We start from the raw sequence: 16478 nt of genomic DNA, 5'->3' as shown, positions 1-16478 counted from the left end.
AAGATGGTCCAGAAGGATGTTATGGTCGATGCTCTTTACTATGGAGAGCATTCTGCAAATGTGGAACCACTACTGAAAAGGCCCTGTCATGGGTCAGTGCCAATTGGGCAGGCCCTGGTGATAGTTCTACCAACAAGGCCTCATCTGCCAGTGGAAGTTGCAGTTGTGAGCAGGTTCTGCTGATGCAGTGGCATGGATTGGGCCAGGCAAGGTCTCCAAAATAACAAGTTTCTTCTCTCTTCTGCTTTGAGGTTTTGAGCTGATCAAGTGTGAGGACCCCGGCATCCCGCAGTTTGGCTACAAAGTCCACGACGAGGGGCACTTTGCGGGCAGCTCGGTCTCTTTCAACTGTGACCCCGGCTACACGTTGCGAGGGAGCCGGGTGCTGGCTTGCTTGACTGGGGAGCGGCGAGCCTGGGATCAGCCACTCCCCATCTGCGTAGGTATGACTCCTCCCTTTGGTGTGACCACCCACCCACTTGGGTCACTTTTAGCATGACTGCTGTGGGGCTATTGTCTGAGGAGCTGGATGATTTTGACAGTGGTGACTGGTGCCATTTGGGGCTGCTGCGGTGGAAGGCAAGGAGCCCAGACAGTAGGAGGTAGGTAGAGCTAATGACAAACAGAGCCAATTAATTTTAGCTTTGTCCCTGTTCTCCCTACTGAGTTCTGCAAGGTCTGCACCTGGGACTAAGGAGCAGGGGGGAGTTGATCAGTAGAGCCATCTCCTGTATTGGTTGTAAGTAGGAAGGCAGTCAGGTAAGGAAAGTTTGTATGGCAACACCCCTTTATGAACCAGTCTCCACTGAATTCAGAACAAGGGTAGCCAGTGATGTTTTTGACTACAGCTCTCAGAATCCCTGACCATTGGAGTTGTACTTCAAAACATCTGGAGGACACCAAGCTGATCTGCCCCTCATTTAGAACAATGACTTGCCCACTACAAAACAGTTCTACAGATTACCTGTCCTGAGTGTCAGGGTCTCTGGGGTTCACATGTTTTTGCTTGGTTATCAGAGTAGGCGCTCCTGATAGCACCTTCTTCAGCTCAGTCTGCTGAACTCATGGAGCTTGAACTGCAGAGCAACATTTCCAAGTCTGGATTTGAGTGCCGCTCTGACGCTCAGTCTGAAATCAGCTCTGAATGAGCCAAGTGCAATAGGAGCTGAGCCCCAGCTCTAATAGTGGGAACCAATCAATGGAAGGGCTGTTCCAGAAGATTTACTCACTTGTGCTTCATCCAGTTCAGTTTTAAATGCTGGCAGTAGTTTTAATTGCTGCTGTTTCCATTCCAGGTTTCGCACCAGCCATTTTCCAATAACCTTCAGGTTAACTAGCCAATCAATAGGAGCGGGGCTGTTTGTCTCCTTGAGTATACAATGAGGATATAAATCAAGCCCTCCACTTGTTGCAATATCTTGTTTTAATAGTTTGGCTACATCTGTCCACATAAGAAAATCTGTCCTTTTAGTTTCCAGCCACACAAGAGAGGAATTAGTGTCCATTCATTTGTGGAAGACAAAAGATAATTAATTCATAGAGGGTGTTCCTTTTTTAAAAAAAAAAAAAAAAACAGAAAAATAAATAAGGGTTACATAGAAATCTGCCTTCTGCCATCAGGCCACTGCCCTGTCTAGTTCAGTACCGTGGTCAATGACTAGCAGTAGCTGATGAGGGTTTCAAGCAGTATCTGTCTCAGCACTAAGTGGGGACACTCAGGACCGAATATCTGAACTTTTAGATGCAAAGCATGTGCCCTGCCACTAAGTTGCAGCCCTTCTCTTTAGAAGGTTGCCCTCGCCCTGAATGAAGTGGAGGCAGAGGACGGTGGCCCCTTCAATATGGGGGGGGCACAGCCCTCTACCCACAAATATTGAGGGCGTGAAGCCCCTTCTCCCCCCTATAGTTGGTGCCCCTGTTCTCTATTATCACCTCCCTTGTATTTTTGTCTATGTACTGTATGCAGTTACTATGATCCCTTGCCTCTTGAACTCAAAGGGTTATATGGGAGAGGTGGGGGTAGTTGCCAAAGACTACTAAGCAACTGCAGAGCAGCAATAGAACCCCAGTGTTGCTATTTTTCAGCGGAGTGTGGGGGCAGTATCAAAGATGAGCCTTCGGGAAGGATCCTGTCTCCCGGCTACCCAACGCCCTATGACCACAACCTCAACTGTGTCTGGACTATTGAAGCAGAAGCTGGTTGCACAATAGGGTGAGTTCATGGAAGAAAAGCGCTTCTTCACACCAAATTCTGCTCCCATAAAAGGCATTGATGACCACCAACTTGGGTGGCTTTAAAAGAGGATTAGACGTATACATGGGGGAGAAAGAAACAATCATTGGCTACCAGCCACAATGGCTATGTTCTAACTCCCCTGTTGGAGGTGCCATGCCTCCCAATACCAGTTGCTGGGCTTCATAAACAGGGAGAGAATGGTGCTGCATTCAGGTCCTGCTTGTGGGCTTCCCATGGGCATCTGGTTGGCCACTATGAGATTAGGATGCTGGACTAGATGGATCTTTAGCCTGATTCAGCAACATGGCTTTTATTAATTATAGAGCTGGAATAGACTAGATTAGATTAGATTAGATTCACACTTCTCTAATCTAAATAGATTAGATTAGATTAGATTCACACTTCTCTAAAACAGGCTCACAACATGAGATAGGGCAACCCACTCAACTCCCCTTCCCATGTCCCCTGGTGATCTAAATCACATCATGCTATATGCAGGGAACAGGTGCCCCTGTGTAGACCTGTTTGTGCTCTGCAATTAAACATAAATAAATAGATGAAAAAGCCTGTGCCAAAATAACCCAAAATCTCTGGCAAGAGTAGCTGGGTTGTGCAATGTGTGTGAATTATGCAAATTGACCATATTTGCATGATTTCTCTTACTTTGCATAATTTATTTTGCAGTGTTTACTATTTTGCATAGGCAGAAGGTTAAAAAATAGGACCTCAAGCTTCATAATCAGTAAATTAATCAACTATTTTGTTTCTAAAAAATCTAGTTGATTAATCAGTGGCGGGTGGGCTAGCTTTACTCATAGAGGCAGAGAGTTAATGCCATACCTATTGATTCTTTTGAGGTTAGCTTATCTTTGTGCCTGTTGCTGTAATAGGCACTGGGAAAAGAAAAGAAAAAGGTACCAGATTCCCAACCCTGCAAAAAAAAACTGGTTGTCATGGTGGGTGGCATGCAATTAAGTTTTATTCAGAGAGGACCCACTGAAATTAATAGACCTAAGTCATGTTCATTAATTTCAGTAGATCTACTCTGAAAAGAGTCCTTCCATCCAGGCACCAATCAGTTTTATATATTCTGCAGAGTTTATAGCAAGGATTACTTCTGGAAAGATCTATGTTCCTAACTGCAGTGTCTGCAGCCCAGAGGCTGAACATACTCTAAATTGTGATTCTGGCCTAGGTGCTACAGTAAGGTTACCAGATTTTTTTCAGCGAATCCAGGGACACTTTTCAACTTCACTGGATTTTGTATGGGGATTGATTTGTAAATCCGGGAACTGTCCCTGGGAAACGGGGACGTCTGGTAACCTTACGTTACTAGCAAAAGGAAGTCTTTGAGTGCCCCAAACAGGAATTCAAAATACCAAAAAGAGGTTTGGGCAAAGAATGCTGAATCCTTCCTTGTCTGCCCTCCCATCATTTCCTCTGCAGTTTCACCCCTTCCACTCAATGTTTTCCCAGTCTACACTTACTTCTAATATTAAAACCTAGCTGGTGGGGTCAGGGTATGAGTGTCATGACACTAAACCAGGGTGCCACAGTGGAAGGGCCCATAGAGCCCAAACCCTCACAGGCACCTTTCCCTGGACGCAAGGAACTGAGGGCTTCTCACATCACTTTGCTAGACCAACAGCACACGGAGTGCACCAGATGTGGGGGCATGTGGAGAAGTGCTTGTTTTCAGGCCAGAGGGATGGCCCTTTTAGAGTTTACAGTCCTCCAACATAAGGGGTGGAACTGGAGGCAGAAGTTCAAAAGACTTCACATCCAGCCCTCCACAGGTGTAGTTGCCCTATTGGGAGCTCTCCATGGTGCTGCCTTGCCATGAGGTCACCACCTTGGGACCAGAAAAGGGAAGGAGGGGGGAGGGCTTCAGCAAATGGACAGCAGGGGTTTCAAATGGGGTTAAGGAGCTCTGTGCACCCTTTTGGTGATGTAAATGATCAGCTCCCTGTCTATGCTGAATAAAAATCCATTGATCCCAATATACTACTGTAACATTGCTATTAGCCAAAATCACTGTTAGTATTTTGCACCTACGTTAATCAAAGCAATCAGCCTATCATTTTCAGCCCCTGGATCTCTTGCCTCGCCCATAGATCTGTGTGCATCTGGTGTCAGAGGAGGGTCTCATCAAGAGGGCTCTGCTGCATAATCTCATCCCACCTGCCATTCAGATTCCTCTTCCTCAGGTGGCTCCCACTCTTTGTCTGAATCAGAGTGCTTAGAAGGAACCATGACAGGACGGTTGATATATGTATCATAGTATTTTAATATTCTTTTGGAAGCCGCCCAGAGTGGCTGGGGAGGCCCAGCCAGATGGGCGGGGTATAAATAATAAATTATGATTATGATTATGATTATGATTATGATTATGATTATGATTATGATTATGATTATGATTATGATTATTATCATCATCATCATCATCATCATTATTATGTCAAAGGATGCCCCGTGTGCAAATCATGGCTGGCAGATTCTCCTATTGTGACATCACGAAAGTGGGTCTTCTCTGTAGTGACACTGACCCCTTAGAACGTCTCTTCCCTATGCAAACCAGAAGGTGCTCACTGTGGCAGGCTTTAAACAGCTACTGAAAACTTACTTATTTTGTCAGGCTTTCCCTAGGACTTGGTTTTCTGAACTCACTGCTCAATATCTGGAGAAGTTGTTGGACTACAGTTCTCATCTTCCCATACCATCCATGATAGTGGCTGGGGCTGATGGAGTCCAACAACAGCTGGAGGGCTGCAAGTTCCCCATCCCTGTATTAAGTAGGACAAGTGTGTATGAGAGAGAGAGAATAGATACATACTGATGGATAAACAGATTCAGTCACTGTGAGCAAGCTGTGAGTCCCCTGTAAGTTCCCTCAGCGGGAGGAAGGATGGGGTTCTTATCTTTTAAGACGTTTCAGAGGAGTGCCAAACAATAGTGATGGGACCTTCTTCAAAGCCTCACATCTTCCTTCACTGCTTTTCCTCAACGTTTTATTGCATCTCGAGTACAAACGTTGGCGAAAATACAGATATAACAAGCATATTCAATAAAAAGTCAGAGAGGTTTGGGCCGCCTGAAAAAGCAGTCAATTAATAACCATGCAGTTGTCTGACATATATAATGCATTGCCACAGTACCCATTATCTCGAAGATGGAATTAAAATATTGAAAGTGCCGTGCCGCTGCGGCCGCCGCCTAACAAGGTGGAAAAGAACACCAATAATAAAGAAAACAGAAGTGGTTGTTAAACTTGGCTTGAAGTGTGTAGAGACATTTGGAAAAGGCAGCTCCTTTTCTCCTTGTTCTTTTCTGCTTTCTGTAATGAGCTTATCTTGAATTGAATCTTTTTGTGACTGTCCAGTTATCCCTCTTTCTTCGTAGCAAATACCCAATTTCCTGTCACCGTGAACTGTGCTCCTGTTTGTGTTCCTTTTAACCAGCAATCTCATATTATTTTTCCACCCTAGTGACTTGTTTAATGCCAATTCCTCCCCAACAACCCAGGAATCCTGAGGACAACTGTGCAGTGAAGGGAGTGGGAGGAGATATGTAACAAAGTTTTGGGGGCATTCTGATCAGGCTAGAGTTGACCACTGTGAGAGCAGAATACTGGACTGAATGGGCCAATGGCCTGATTCAGCAGACTCTTCCTATCTCCTTAGAGTTCCCAGGGCTCTCTGGGGGAGCCAAGGTAGTTGCAGTTTTGAAACTTACAACAAGTCTATAGTGCAGATATAGCCTTATTGTATCTGTTCTCTCCTCCACCTCTCACTTTGCATGGCAGCCTCCATTTCATGGTTTTCCACACAGAGGAGTTCCATGATGTTCTGAGGATCTGGGATGGGCCTGTGGAGAAAGGGATTCTCCTGAAGGAAGTCAGCGGTTCCACTCTGCCCAGTGACGTCCACAGCACCTTCAACTCCGTGGTCCTCCAGTTCAACACAGACTTTTTCACCAGCAAGCAGGGTTTTGCCATTCAGTTTTCGGGTAGGTCTGATAAACAGTACTAATCATTTGAGAGTGTGAGGAGGGCAAGAATCAGATGGAAGCACCTTTCCTCATCCTGTCATGGGCTTTAGACCAGGTGTCCTTAGGTGCAGAATCTTGAGCACTAGCAGCACACCAGTAGCCCTTTTTTAATTTGTACCATACTCTGCACTCTGCACCTCAGACCCATCAGAGGCTCAGGAATGTCCTGAGGAGTGCCTCCCCTGCAAAAAAACCCATGAACACAAAGAATCAAACATCAGCATAGAAAAACACTGGTCCTTTAACTCCCCAGGTGCAACTCTTGAGCAGCGTGGCAAGACAGGGGATGTTGGCCTAGCTGCCTCAGCAAAGGGAATGTGTTCCCTTCTTCCCACCCTCCCATTTGAAGTGAGGGCAACACAAGGGCCTCAGTTGCCCTCAGTCATGTCACCAGGAAGCTAAATCTGGATATACTGTGCTGTGATGTTATTTGCAAACAGGTATGAAAAAATAAAAAACCTCTAAGATAGTAGAGAACATTTAATGACCTTTGAAAGCTCATTTCCACAATGAAAATTGCATTCTGAGATAGTGTCTTACAAACCAAGTAAGCAGAAACACATTTGCACAGGAGAGGATATTGAGAAGTTTATTTGGTGCACACCCAAGGGTGCATGGGTCCCCAGCTATGCCTCTTGGGCTCCAGGATCAGCCCAAGTGTGTCATAAATGCTTTCTAAACCCTCAGCACTTTTCCTCCACATTGCAGCGAATCGTCAGAAGACTTGTATAAGGCGCTGAATGATCTTATTTGAGTAACCCCTGAGAAGCACCTGGGGACCCTCAGTGTTCCTCCAAACAAAGCCATTGCTTTGTTTTATTTTTAATAAGCGTACTTTGGAGTCCCTCTTTTCAAGGGGTTGCTTGCTGCTTTCAGCACCCCCTCCAATTAAGAGGTATTCTGTCTGTTTTTAAAGCCTTGGGCACTGGAAAGAACAAGAGTGGGTTTTCACTTAACATAACATCAGATTTCCCAAGTTCCTTCCATAAAAAGGTCAGGCCCATGACTACCTCTGAAAGCTGGCGGCAAAATTCCTCTCCATCACTTAGTAGGAGCATCTTTTTGCAGTACAGTTTATTTGAGAGCATATGGTTGACATAAGATTGTAACAAAATGCCATGTAGGATTAGCAGATGCCCAGGCTTATTAAGTAAACATGAGCGAGTGCAAATGTACATCAGGCTGAACTCCATGGAGCACACTTGAACTTGTCATCCCCTGCAGCTTTTTCCCAGCTGCAGAGGCAGATGTCATCTGTGAAACGAGTGATATTGTGTGCTTGAGCACGCATCCCTGTGCAAGCTCACACACGTGCACACCAGAGTTTGACGTGAGGATGTGCAGAGTCAGCAAAGCCTGTTGTCAGTACCAGGCTTTATGCCTTACACTGAAACAGTGACAGCGCATCTAAGCATGTGCAGAGTGTACTTCATTGCCACCGAGAAACCAAAAACAGAACATCTAGGCTGGGAGGAAGGGCTGTCTGCAGTTTCAGGCAGTGTTGTGGAATGGGAACACCAAAGGGGACCATGTAGCATAGATGGCCTGGCATTGTTGTTGTCCTCAATCAGCAGGAGGCAAACGTGTGCAGAACTTTTGAAGTGTAGGAATGCTGATGTCGCCTAGTGGCTAACTATGGTGACAAAGGGAGCCAGTGTGGTGGAGAGGTTAGAATATTGGACTAGGAGTGTGGATATCTTGCACCACACTTTTCTTCCATTGAGCAGGATGCAGGGAAACCTTGCAGCCTCATCCTTCTAAGTCCGGAAAGTGGCAGGCAGTATAAATACCCCCAGATTGGCTAAGACTGGTATGCACTCTAGGAACTTCCCTTGAATGACAAGTGACACGTTCAGTGTCTGAGATGCGCTGTTCAACAATGTCAGACTATGGGTGGAGGTACCTGAAAGGAGAGTCATGTTCTCCAGCTCAGGATCCCCCACATCTGGACTAGAATGGAAACAGAACCAGGGAAAGCTACGGTGAGTGGAAGCCTCTGTTCTGTTGACTAGGCAAGAATAGAAGCCTGTGTCCCTGGTATACACTGGTATTAGTCAATATTGCCTGACAATCACATGTGCTCTTATTTTGATGGCCCTTCTCCCTTTGCTGCCTGCAGGGAACCTTGAGCACCTCCAGTCCACAGTACCTCACTTGGCCTTTCTAGGTTTAAGCCATGGGTGGGAAACCTTTTTCAGATCAAGGGCTGCATGCAAGTGTAGGATGGGGCCCGAAGCATAAGAGAACAGGGCAACAAATGTGAATTTTGCCCTTGAACGGTAGTCTTTTTTCTACACACACTTGCACACACCTCTCTAACCTCCCTCCAGCCAAGAGGTTCTCGACCCATGGTTTGAACTGTGGAATCATTGAGAACTGGTTAATATATGAGAAACGCTGTTGCCTTAGTTCACTCACTTTTTCCCTTCTTGTTTTCAGTGTCCACTGCCACCTCCTGCAATGACCCGGGTGTCCCACAGAACGGGAGCCGCAGTGGCGACAGCAAGGAGGCAGGAGACTCCATCATTTTCCAGTGTGATCCTGGTTACGCCCTGCAGGGGGACGCCAAGATCAGCTGCGTGCAGATTGAGAACAGGTTTTTCTGGCAACCTGACCCCCCCACTTGCATAGGTAGAGGCTTCAACTTGGCTCCCTCTGAAGTTGCCCAGCAGCTAGAGACAGTCACAGTAGAACCAGCAGGAAAAGGAAGTGCTTAGCCCAGCTTGGATCGCTTCTCTGCTTCATGAGAACTTAGTGTGGAGCAGGGCCAGAGCTGCAAGTGAAGTGATCTTTCAATCTAGTGTAGTAGTAGTAATAATAAATGAATAGATAAATTATTATTATTATTATTATTGTACATTGTAGCACATTATTGTGTGAAACAGAATATTCTTAATCCTACCTGTAGAATATACAGTGGTACCTCGGGTTACATATGCTTCAGGTTATATACGCTTCAGGTTACAAACTCCGCTAACCCAGAAATAGTGCTTCAGATTAAGAACTTTGCTTCAGGATGAGAACAGAAATCGTGCTCCGGTAGCGTGGCAGCAGCAGGAGGCCCCATTAGCTAAAATGGTGCTTCAGGTTAAGAACAGTTTCAGGTTAAGAACGGACCTCCAGAATGAATTAAGTACTTAACCCGAGGTACCACTATATTGTGGTTTAAACAAATACAAGCTGAATCTTGAAATGCATTTCATGGGGAGGGGGGAGGATAATCTATATTTATATTTACTTTTGTAATACAGTTTGGTATGATTTTTATTTTTATTTTTTAAAAAAGATGTTTCACAGAGGTCTTTCCCCTTTGAGCTGGCAAGTCAAATGAGTTGGGAGGAGAGGACCCAGTAACTCTGGCAGTGCTGAAGCTGCAATTCCCTCTCATCTTCCAGGATTTTGTGTTGCAAAGAGATGATTGTAGTTGGTGGAGGGGGAGCATTTTCAGTGACTGGAGGGAGTAAATATTGTGAGGAGCGGGATGAAGAGCACAAGAGCTTTTGTCAACTGCCAGTCACTATTATTTTCTTCACCAGAATGGCCCAGTATGATGCTGTGTCGTGAGGTGGCATCATTCTGGGGCATTCTCCAGAAAAGAAAATGGTGGGAGCAGTTTGGGTGAATTCCACATCACCCAAATTCACTGAATTTCGAAACAGTGAAAGAGGAAAGAGCAGTGTTACCCCTCTTTTTTCACCAAACCTGCCTCCCCGTCCCCAGCCAAAAGTTAAATGCATGCACACACAGGTCCACACTGTATTAAAATTGTCATGCCAAGTACACCGAAGCAATAAATGTTCAATTAATGGCCTAATTAAATGTTAGCTGTCTGTGTCATCCTCTTGTACTTAATTTGTATTTATAAAATATAATCCCAAGCAAGGGAAATTAATTAATACCCTTTCATTCTAAAACTAATTTAAAAAGAAGGTCAGGAGTTTTCTGTTTCTTTTCTTTCTTTCTCTGTTTTCACTGGAGGGCAGCTTATGGGTTTCATTCCTTTGTGAGTGACTAACTTGATAATTTGATACCCAACCCAACCAATCGTAGCCAGATAAACCACTGCTTTGGAAAGTTTTGGAAAGGTGAAACTATACATTATTTTGGCAAACGTGCGCCAAAAAGCATGGAAATGCCTTATGGGTTGGTTCAGGACCCTGGACCCTCCAGATGTTGTCATGGGAATTGGCATCTGTCAACATCTGCAGGGCCCATCTCAGCCTTATAAGGAAAAGAACTGTAAGCAGGGAGAAGGGCCACATAACCATTCCTATGAAAATCCCTCTTGCCGAGACCAACTCACCCCACAAAACCTCAACTGAGCTCTGCTTTTTTCTGTGTTTTGAGCCTGGCTGATTGTAAATTATTTCAAGTCATGTTGTTGGAGGGAAAAATGTCATTAGCAGCAAACCTAGGAAGATACAGGGGTTGTAGAGGAGGAAGCTGCTCCTAAAGTTGTTAGGTAATACTCAGGTCCTTAAAAAGGTAAAGGTAAAGGACCCCTGACAGTTAAGTCCAATCATGAATGACTGGGGTTGCTGCGCTCATCTCGCTTTACGGGCCAAGGGAGACGGCCTTTGTCCACAGAGTTTTTCCGGGTCATGATGCCAGCATAACTAAACTGCTTCTGGCAAAACCAGAACAGCGCACGGAAATGCCATTTAGCTTCCCGCCGGAGCGGTACCTATTTATCTAATTGCACTTTGACGTGCTTTCGAACTGCTAGGTTGGCAGGAGCTGGGACCAAGCAATGGGAGCTCACCCCATCACGGGGTTTTGAACCGCCGACCTTCTGATTGACAAGCCCAAGAGGCTCAGTGGTTTAGACCACAGTGCCACCCGCGTCCCTACTCAGGTCCTTAGACTGCTCCTAAGTTTTCTAGTACCTGAAACAGATGCATTGCATGTGTGTATGAGAAAGAGACTCTGAAATATAAGCCTCATGTATGCCTTCTCTTATAGCTCCCTGTGGTGGGATCCTGACTGGACCTTCAGGAGTGATCTTGTCACCAAACTACCCAGAGCCTTACCCCCCAGGAAAGGAGTGTGACTGGAAGCTGACTGTCTCTCCCGATTATGTCATTGCCTTGGTATTTCACACGTAAGTTCTCCAAGTTTCTCCTTCTTACCAGGTAAGGATGGGAGGGGGGTGCCTTCTTCAGTTTGCTGCTATGCTTTGAAATTCACGCTTCACCAAACTACGTGATGCAGCAGCTTTCTCGTGTATATGAGGAGAAAGCACTCACAAAATCTGAATATTAGAAGAAAACAATTTACAAAAATGCATTACAGGAGAGGGAAATTGCTTGCAAATATGCAGACACTTGGCAAAATTAAGTACAAAAAATTAGAAGAAATACACGTGGAAATAAGAATTTCATGTGAAGTTCTTTTTTTAAAAAAAAATGCAAACGTATTTGATAAATTGGGGGGAAATGGAAAGAAAATCATTTGGAAAAATGAAAAAAAAGGAGCAGCCCCCTCTGTGTTAATCACTATGTATTTTCTCTTTTCTTCTGCAGGCAGAGTTTTAGGGTGCCTGGGGCACCACCGGTGCTTTAGTGATCTTACATGATTCTGTATTCAATTTCCAGACTTGGTTCTGACCATAGTGCAAGTTCAGTTTGACATATTTTTTCAATGTGCATATTTCCTTTCCTTTTTCAGGTGTGCATGAGTGCATATGCAGATTGAGGAACACATCAGACGTAAAGGAGTCTTGATGTGATTATGTGCTCACATCAGGAATCTGTCTTGTGTGGTGGTTTTAATCTATGTGCTCATGCACATCTCTTACCTGTGTAGGGAGGGAAAGACACAGGTTGAAAACTGTGCATGAACCAATTCCAAAATACATTTTGAAAGGAATTGCAAAAGGGGGAGGGGAGGGGGGAGGGGTGTCATTAACATCAGCAGTCCTCCTTAAAACAATTGGACATCTGCATTTCTGCATTGGCCCCTTAGCTACAAGTATGATATTCTCAGTCACTGACTTCTCCCCACTTAGATAGATGCATTTTTTCTGTTACTGTTTTTTGCAAATTTGAGCAAGGAGGAAAACTGGAATGAAGCTTGGGGTTGTTCTTACCTTCTTGTAGATAGAACATTGAAATAAATCAAAGATGGGTGTCCTCTGCAACACCCACACTGAAAACTGAACGCCTTTGATCATATGAGATGTTTTTTTAGCCACCATCCAAAATGGCTGCAGGCATTTGCTGGAACTTCAGCTGTTAGAAAACCTCCTTACTGACAAGGCTCTGAGATCAGACAAAGAGCTTTTGTAACATTGGTCAGATTTTAATTCTGCTTTTGGCAGGGTGAAGATTTTGTCAACAATGATAAATCTTTTTGGGTGGGAACATTCCTCATTGTCACGGTGCAGATTTTTGTCAACAGTGATAAATCTTTCTGGGCAGAAACATTTCTCAGCCTAACTTTTGAGTTCAGTTTCAGCTGCTGCAAACTTGGAAATGGAGGTGGGAAATAACCAAAGGGTTGTAAACGTTGTTACACAGATATGCTTTGCTTTTTCTTGGAGTATTTGTTAACCAGTGTGTTGCCAGCGTGATAAACACATTAGACCAAGTTGAAACCCCAGCTTGTATTATCCCTATTTGTTAAGGCCCTAAAGATGCTATTTTGCTCCCCGTCTCTCCTCACCACCTCATTTCCTGAAGTGAGAACAATGGGATGGGAGGCACAGTGTAGATCCTGCTTTGCAGTAGTAGCACTTTACAGATCCACCAGGAAGCCTTTTCTGCTGCCTTTTTGCTGGCAAGTGACAACTCATATTTTTCCTACAAGTATTCTGAACCAGTGGATAATACATTTGTTTACATATATATCTCTCATATATATATATATATATATATATATATATATATATATATATATGAGAAATTGGAGATATATATATATATATTTGTTGTTGTTGTTGTTTAGTCTTTTAGTCATGTCCACCTCTTCGTGACCCCATGGACCAGAGCACGCCATATAATTGTTTATTAAATCAGTATCCTGTCACTCTTCCAAATGAATCCCAAGGAAGCATTCTTTGTATTTTCCTTCATGCTGCTTTTATTGTGCATCAGTATAGTGTTGTTTTAATGTGAGAGCCCTTTTTATGTAAGTGGCCACATGAAGGGCCAACACTATAATGAAGCAGGGGATGAAGTGCTTTGCCACTGGCCTCATCTCCAACCTTCCATGTCTCCTTGACTTCAGTGCATTGGGGGACGAAAGTCTGAAAGGGGAGGTGGCTCTACCTAGGGAGGCTCCACAGCATGATTTGGAGCCTTGCACAAATTAGAGTTCCATATTGTGTGGAGGAGCCTTTGCAAGGACGTCTGCCTCCCCTTTAAACTTTTGCCAAACACGTGGAGCTCAAAGGAGCAGGGCAGGGCAGATGCATGACATTGGGGTGTGGTTCAGGAGGCACAATCCTATTCCTCTTCCCCACGGTATGCCTCCACATAGAGGGCCAATGACTGTAGACTCCATCTCAGTTCCAGCAGATCTTCAGGCCCTTTCTGAAGCTGGTGTTTACATTCTGAGGCTGCATTTTTTAAAATCAAAACATTCTATTTGATGGGCATTTTTTTTTTTTCTATCGAGTGTTGTAAATCTTAGCATGACCATAATAGAACCTCCTACCAGCTACCGTTCCATTTTGCAGGCTCTGAGAAACCTTCACAACCATTCACTTTTAAGCCATGCCAGCAGATCCCACCAGGTTCCATTGGCACAATGAGTTTGTATTTCTGGAGCTTCTGCATTGGAAGACCTTCCACATTAATGCAGTTCCCCTTTTTCTATCTTGAGTCACACGCTCCAGTTTCAAAGAGCTATTTTATCCTACTTCCAATTTCTCTGTTTAAAAAAAAGTTAAGTTACCTCTTGTATGACGCAAACTCTTATGTGACCCATGGGGTTTCTCTCTACACTCAAGAATCCAAGTAAAAGGGTAGTTAATTGCCATGGTGATGTTTCAGTCATTGGTATATTGAGTCATTGGTATCAGACTTGGTAGTTAATTGCCATGGTGATGTTTCAGTCATTGGTATATTTGGATTTGATGCTATTTCGAGCAAAACTGAAATTAAGTTTCAATTTTTAGTTGCTGTTGTTTTCTTCTCCCCTATTTTGAACTTGAATTTTTATTTATGATGTTTATCTTATGGCTGCTGGCTGAAAACGATAAAGGTTTGCTGTGCTGAAGCCTGTCGTTATTTTCTGTTTTGCTTGGTGGGTGAACCTAGGCCAAGGGGCCAAATGCAGCCCCTTCTCTTTGCTTCTCAGGACTCTGAGCTACACCCTGTCCTGGCCCTGATTTGTGCCCTCCATGAGTACTTTGCCTGGCTGGAATGTGACCCTATACTTTGATTATCCCATTTCCTTGCCTGAATAAATGATGGAGAGATATATGGGGTGGGGGTGGGTGTAGAATTCTCTGGCTTCTGCATGGCCAAAATGTAGCCTTCTATACATGCAGCGCCCCGCAGAAGGTTGTGCTCAGACAGAAAAATATTTCCCAACTCCATTTTAGTTTATCACTAAATTCTAGTGTCATTTTAATAGAGGGACAACTAACTGAGAAATATACTTGGTGGCAGTGGTGGAAATGGTAATAAATCTAACACAGATGGGTGTGGTTTTTCCCCCTCCTACTTTCTTCATCAGCTTCAATTTGGAACCAGGATACGATTTTTTGCACATCTATGATGGTCCCAGCTCGCTCAGCCCCCTTATTGGGAGTTTCTACGACACTCAGCTACCAGAGAGGATTGAGAGCAGCAGCAATAACCTCTTCCTGGCCTTCCGGAGTGACGCCTCCGTCAGCAACATGGGATTTGTAATCTATTACACAGGTGTGTGTCAAATTCTAGGAGATAGTTCCGTTGTTATTATCTCTACCATTTTTTTTATCCTGCCCTATCTTTTGCTACCAGTCCCTAGTCGCATTTAATTCAGCAGACATCTATGTTATATTACCATTGTGGCAGCGAAGACTTGTCATGAGCATTGCATGGGGGGGGCAGGGGGTGAGAGAGACAGGCGTGCGGGAGAGAGTGAGAGAAGAATGGGAGCTTGCGCCATGACTGAGGGAAGCAACAGAAAGCAGTGGGGCAGAGGAAGCTGAGCTAATCCATTGGTCCAGCCAGCTCAGTTTTGCCTATACTGTTTGGCAGTGGCTGCCCAGGGTTTCAGGCAAGCGTGTCTTCCCGACACTACCTGGAAATGACATGGATTGAGCTTCTAGTCTCATGTAAAGGCAGTGTGGTGCACATTTAGAAGGAAAGCCATCAGAATTTCAAAACCAGGAATGATTGCAGCTCCATGAGCAGTTTTTGTTTTAAAGGAAATATTAAACACTGCTGATTTTCATGTATAAACCTGCTGCCATTTAGCTGAGAATCACACCGTCTAACATTTTCAAAGGGGACAAGGGAGCAATTTATTTTTTTAAACAAAAGCATAATCTCCTAAGTGGATGCCTGGTGAGGAACATCTGCAGAGGGAACGAAGTGGGATTGTACAGGTGTAATATATTCCATCTTCTTTCCCCTTCCATTTCTTCTCTGCATTTGACTAATCCCATCCCACATTTGCAATCCTTCAAAGAGCAGAGTGTGCCCTTTGCAACTTCCTCTCAGCTTTCAGCCTCCAGAGTACTTGGAGAGCACTGGGGGGTTAACCAGGTGCACCTCTCTGTGTATTGCAGCAGGATTAAAGATTTCTTCACATGGGTTGTTAGCTCTCTCTGGAGGGAAAGGGTGGGGGAGGGGGTAACCTCTCTTGACTTAATGCCTAATGCATGGATGTCATTCTTAAAAAGGAATTTGGATGCTCTGCCCCCTCTCTCTCTCCCCTTCAACTCTGGCTTGTTCAAAGGGAAAAATTAACAAGAAACTTTGCTCCAGAGTCAGACCTCTCTGTGGTGAAGTTAGTTCCATTTGAGAATTAATGCAGTGTGGCTGTTGAGAGAATGAACTGTAATCTTGGGAGTCCCGATTTCAAGTCTCACCTGAGCCCCATCACTCCCTCTAATAGCAAACTGAGTTGTTGCGTGCTGACAAGACTGAGAACCAAGAAGGAATTTAAGAAGACCCCAGCTGCATTAGAGACTGCTCCATTAGGGCAAATGGGGCATTGTCCAACCAAGCTCAGACAGTCCCCAGGGCTGCCCAGGATG

General features: G+C 44.5%; 1 protein-coding gene across 10 annotated transcripts in view; it reads left to right on the top strand.

Annotated features, from left to right (window-relative positions):
• The window catches only part of CSMD2 (CUB and Sushi multiple domains 2), a 506434-nt gene that overhangs the window by 389293 nt on the left and 100663 nt on the right, over window positions 1-16478 (top strand). For all 10 annotated transcript variants that reach the window (XM_081871629.1, XM_081871627.1, XM_081871630.1 and 7 more), the window contains 6 exons: window positions 252-443; window positions 2086-2212; window positions 6039-6241; window positions 8723-8914; window positions 11246-11384; window positions 14966-15153. In XM_081871629.1, coding sequence (XP_081727755.1) covers window positions 252-443; window positions 2086-2212; window positions 6039-6241; window positions 8723-8914; window positions 11246-11384; window positions 14966-15153 — 1041 coding nt within the window. The remainder of the gene's footprint in view (window positions 1-251; window positions 444-2085; window positions 2213-6038; window positions 6242-8722; window positions 8915-11245; window positions 11385-14965; window positions 15154-16478) is intronic.

This window comes from Podarcis erhardii (assembly GCF_964252035.2).
Source record: "Podarcis erhardii genome assembly, chromosome: 7".
Taxonomy (NCBI): domain Eukaryota; kingdom Metazoa; phylum Chordata; class Lepidosauria; order Squamata; family Lacertidae; genus Podarcis; species Podarcis erhardii.
This window is presented reverse-complemented; position numbering and strand designations above follow the sequence as displayed.